This window comes from Eimeria maxima, genomic scaffold (assembly GCF_000499605.1).
Source record: "Eimeria maxima Weybridge genomic scaffold, Emw_scaff513, whole genome shotgun sequence".
Classification (NCBI taxonomy): domain Eukaryota; phylum Apicomplexa; class Conoidasida; order Eucoccidiorida; family Eimeriidae; genus Eimeria; species Eimeria maxima.
In genome coordinates, this window is record NW_013563880.1 from 18,585 (window position 1) to 24,120 (window position 5,536).

The following is a 5,536-nucleotide window of genomic DNA, read 5'->3' on the forward strand; positions in this document are numbered from 1 at the left end:
ATAAGAAAGAAAGCGGCAACTTTATACAAGAAACATGAATGCATGTGTGTCGCACATCATGACACGCACGCACGGACAACTTGAATAGGTAACCAGTTATTGAACATGAAGAATTCTAACGGAAAGCAGACACATAAACAACATTTAATGAATAATTAAATTAAATAAATTAATTTATTTTATTTTATTCATAAATTTATTCATTTATAAGTTGAATATATGAAGAATCACTAGCCTGTGGGGTAAGAAGCAGAAGGCGCAATGGTGCTCCTTAGGGATTTCAATACTATGTAAGTTGGTGTCCTGTGGTTATATTTAACCTTTCTGTTTATTTTTTATTAAATATAATTAAATTAGACTCATTAAATATATTTAAACAGGAAAAAGAATTGGATTAAATGGCAAAGAGGCAACAATTATACATCAGGAAGCGGATCTGCAAGCTGCTGCCACTGGCTTAAGCCAGCAGCAGCAGTCCCCTGACCCACGAGTAATGCTGCTGCTGCTGTTTGTTTACCTATTTTCTTTTCTCCTTCTCTCCCTTTGTTCTTCTCCTTATAAGGGATCTACTTTTAATTTATTTTAGGAGGTGCAGCTGCTGCTGCTGCTGCCGTTGCTGCTGCTGTGTTGTGCTTTTGCGGGTTCAATTGCTGTACCAGCAGACCCTACAGGTGAGTAGCAGCAACAGCAACAGCAACATTTAACAGCAGCAGCAGCAACACCAGCAGCAGCAACACCAGCAGCAGAGCAATGAATACAGAGGAAGTAACTCCCTTATAAAATATATCTTTTTGTCGTCATGCACAGGGGCGGCACTCATTATATTACCCCTTTTCTTTTATATCTTCCTCCTTATAATTATTTATTAAAGAAAGGCAATTAAACACATTAGTTCTCTTCTCCTTCTTTAGTAATAATAGCCAGCAGCAGCAAACATTATGTTGGTACCCGTCTCTGTTGGGGGGCCCCCCAGCAATACAGCGCTGGGGGGCCCCCCTCATTACCCTTCAGGTATATCCTTCTTAAGGGCCTCGCTGCGGCCCCATGGACGCGTCGCCTTGGCTGTCATCATAGGATGCATAGCAGTTTTTCAAGGTGCAGCAGCAGCAGCAGCAGTAGCACCTGCTGCTGCACCTGCTGCTGCTTCTGCTGCAGCAGCGGCACCAAAAACAGCAGCAGCAGCAGAGACAGAGTCTCTTATTCCTGGCTTTAGGCCACTCTCTTCGCGAGATGCCCCTGTGGGGCCCCACGCCCATTCAGGTGTGCAGACACCCCAGCAGCTGCTGCAGCAAGTGCAGCAGCAAGCAGCAGATAAAGCAACAGAATACCTGCAGCTGGCAGCTCAGGTACCCGTTGCGTTGCATGCACAAGATCCAGCAGCATCAGCAACAGCAGGAACAGCAGCTGCAACAGCAGCACCTGCTGCAGCGACAGCACCAGCACTAGCAGCAGCAGCAACAGAAGCAGCATCTGCAACAGCTGCTGCAGCACCAACATTGGTGACAGCACTCAACAGCAGCGGCGTTGGGTCTCCAGCAGCTGCTGCTTCGGGTGTGCCTGATGCAGCAGCAGCTGCTGCTGCTCCAGGTGTAATTCCCACTGCAGCAGCAGCACCTGCAGCAGCACTATCTGCAGCAGCAATACCCGCAGCAGCAATACCTGCAGCAGCACTACCTGCAGAAACAGTCCCAGGTGCAACAGTCCCAGCAGCAACAGTGCCAGTAGTGCCAGTAGCAGCAGTAGCACCAGCTGCAGCAGCACCAGCAGTGCCAGCAGCACCACCAGCAGCAGAACCAGCATCACCTGTACCAACAGCAGCAGTACCAGCAGCAGCACCACCACTTATATCAGTACCAGCAGCAGCAGCAGCACCAGCGGTACAAGTACCAGCAGCAGCAGAACCTGTACAAGCAGCAACAGCACCAGTACAAACATCTGCAGCACCAGTACCAGCAGCAACAGCACCAGTACCAGCAGCAGCAGCAGCAGTACCAGCAGCAGCAGCAGCAGTACCAGAAGCCGCACCAGCAGCAGCAGCAGCACCAGCAGCAGCAGCAACACCAGCAGCAGCACCGGCAGCAGCAGGTGATTCTGTGCTGTCTCCTTCTGTAGATGAAGGTGCAGGAGGTGTGGGGCGTCAGAAGCTGCTCGTGCTGCTAGGGTCATCATCAGCAGCAAGAGGCAGCAGCGAGCAGCAGCAGCAGCAGCAGCAGCAGCAGCAAGCAAAAGATAAGGGATTAGCAGATACACCTCTAGGTGCACCTCTTATTAATCCAACAAACGAAGAAGGAGCTCCTACTGCTGCAGCTATGGATGGGGGCACCCTTGTAGGGGGGCCCCTCACAGCTGCTGCTGCTGCAGGGGGCCCCGCTGCTGCTGTAGCTGGGGGCCCCACAGATGCTGAGGAGGAGGAGACAATTGAGGACGACGAAGGAAACATATTAATTCCTCCAGTAAGCTTTGCATTATATGCAGCAGCAGCAGCACCAGCACCAGCAATGGCAGGAGCAGCAGCAGGCACCTGAGGAGACACACAAGAGGGAGGCACGGCAAGAGACAGACGCACCCACAGCAGCAGGAGCAGCAGCAGCAGCAGCAGCAGGAGCAGCAGCAGCAGCAGCACAGATACACCAAAAGAGGCAGAAAGAGACACAGAGACAGGCAAACATAAAACAAACACATAAATATACAGAAAGAAAGATAATAAAAAAGAATAAAAAAGAATAAAAAGAATAATATATTAATTAATTAATTAATTAATTAATTTATTTATTTATTTATTTATGTGTATACAGGATCTGCATTCATGTTTTAATAGATGTGGTTGTACACCCGTCATTGTTATTTCTTCTGTTGTATTCGCCATCTCCTCTTTTAGTGTATTTGTTGCCTCTGTACTCATGGGGTCTCTATTCTCTAAGGTAAGAAGGGTTTAGGGTTTAGGGTTTAGGGTTCAGGGTTCAAGGTTTAGGGAATATGGGAACTTAGCTGGGGTTAACTCACCGCTCTAGGGTTTAGGGTTTAGGCTTTTGGTGTTTAGGGTTTAGGGTTTAGAGTGTTTGCTTATTTAGGGTTTTGCCTCCTCCTCCTTTTTCCAAGGAGGTGGATACGCCATCCTTATTGCCTCATCTGTTGGTGGGTTAAAAGTTTTCAACCCCTAAACCCTAAACCCTAAACCCTAAACCCTAAACCCTAAATTGTCCTTAGTTGGTATATGGCGGTATCCATGCATACATGAATATACACATATAAATAAATACGTATAAATATACATAAAAGCATTTATATAAATATTATCTATAACCTTCTCTGCCTCTTGCTGCTGCTGCTGCTGCTGTTGCTGTTGCTGCTGTTGCTGCTGTTGCTGTGTTGCAGGCCTGTTAGTGGGTAGTGTAAGTGGAGGATTAATAGGTCATTGTTGGCCAGCAGCATTAAGTTTAGGGGGAGGACTTTTATCTTTTTCTTGTGGCGTCGTCTTACTAGGAAGAAGAGGAGCATGGCTAGGGGCTATAGGAGGAATTATTACTGGAGGATCTATTGCTGGACTTATTAAACCTACATTATTATTTATTAGTTGTATGCTATATACACACTCTCAAGGGTTTAGGGTTTACGAGGGTTTACGAGGGTTTATGAGGGTTTACGAGGGTTTAGGGTTTTGGGGGTTTTATAGTTTGCAAAAAAATATATTTACGTAATAAATAAAATAAACAAAATAAACAGAAAAAGCAGTAAATAAAATAAATAAAATAATTAAAATAAATTAATAAATATTTATTTATTTATTTATTTATTTATTTGTGTGTCTGTTTGCTGCAGTGGGCTGCTTAATTGGTTTATTATTGGGTATAGTGTTAGGGTTTGCGCCTGTATTTAGAGAATTAAAAATGAATAATAGATATATAAGAAGGGGACTACATAGGTAAATAAATAAATAAATAAATAAATAAATAAATAAATAAATAAATAAAATAAATAAATATATTAATTAATTAGTTAATTAAATACATTAATGTAATTGAATCTTTTATTTATTATATTTAATAATACAAGAGATAAAAGGGGAGAAAAAAAGAGACAATAAATAATAAACAAAAAAAAAGAGACAAAAGGAGACAATAACCAATTAATTTCTTTTTATAGATGTGTGCAGACACTGCAGCATATCCCTGCTGCTACTGCTGTTGCTGCTACTGCTGTTGCTGCTACTGTTATTGTGTGTGTGTGCTGCTGCAGCGCGGAGAGCAGCAACTCGATGCGAGTATCTCGTCCTCCAGAGCTTGCTGCTAGTCAGCGAAGTATGAAGACAGCAGCAGCAGCAGCAGCAGCAGCAGCAAATCTGTCTCCTGTATTAAAGTTGCGTAGCTCAGCTAGTCGCTCCCTAGACACCCGAGCAGGCAGCAGCGGGATCCGATCCCCATACCCCACACCTCAGGAAGAACAAAATAATATTGCTGCTGCTGCTCCTTCTCCTTCGCCTGCTGCTGTCATCCCACCAGCAGCAGCAGCAGCAGCACCAACAGCAGCAGCAAATCCTCTGCTATACTCCTTTACTAGCGGCAACAGACAACCTACTAATCAATAAATGCTTAACAGTAGCAAGAGCACCAGCAGCAGCAGCAGCAGCAGGTGTAGCAACAGGTACAGCAGCAGCAACTGTCGCAACAGGAACTGCAGCAAAAGCAGCAGCAGCAGCAGCAGCAGCAGCTTATAGAGGCTCTTGTTGAGGTGTACGTACACCGCAGGTAGAAATACAAATTTTATTTTGGCGCAGCGAAATTTATTTTGAAGAAATCAATTGTGGGAAGACAGCAGCAGCAGCAGCTGCAGCAGCAGCAGCTGCAGCAGCAGCAGCAGCTGCTACTGCTTTTCCTGCTGCAGCAGCCACAGCAGCAGCTGCTGCTGCTGCTGTATGTTGCAGGGCACAGAATTTATTTCAACAACTGCCTATGCATTTATTTATTTTAATACTATTTATTATTTATTATTTATTTATTATTTATTTATTATTTATTAATTTATTATTAATTTATTATTTATTTATTATTTATTTATGTATTTATTATTTATTATTTATTTATTATTTACTTATTACTTATCTATTATTTATTATTTGTTTAGGTACAGAGAAGCAGAGACAGAGACAAAGTGTATATGTACATATAATATGCACAATTAGATAATAAATAATAAATATAAATAAATAAATATAAATAAATAAATAAATAAATAAAATAAATAAAGTTAAATAAAATATATTTGTCTCTTTTCCTTTATAGCCATTAAGCTACAAAGAAAGAAGGGTTTATTGTCTCCTTTTATTGTCTCCTTTTATTGTCTCCAACCCTAAACCCTAAACCCTAAACCCTAAACCCTAAACCCTAAACCCTAGACCTGCAAGGAGATAGCGAGTTCTTCTTGTATATTATTAAGAGCAACAAGACAACTCTCTGCTACTATCTTGTCTTTATTAAGACAATGGTGTCTCCTGTATAATTAATAAAAAAAAAAAAAAAAAAAAAAAAAAAAAAAAAAA

General features: G+C 42.5%; 1 protein-coding gene across 1 annotated transcript; it reads left to right on the plus strand.

The window, feature by feature from the left end:
- Positions 1–938: 938 nt before the first annotated feature.
- EMWEY_00036020 (hypothetical protein) lies at positions 939–2,525 on the plus strand (the record flags this gene model as incomplete). Its single annotated transcript, XM_013478604.1, has 1 exon — positions 939–2,525. The coding sequence occupies one exon, from the start codon at positions 939–941 to the stop codon at positions 2,523–2,525; it is 1,587 nt and encodes a 528-aa protein (XP_013334058.1).
- Positions 2,526–5,536: the final 3,011 nt, after the last annotated feature.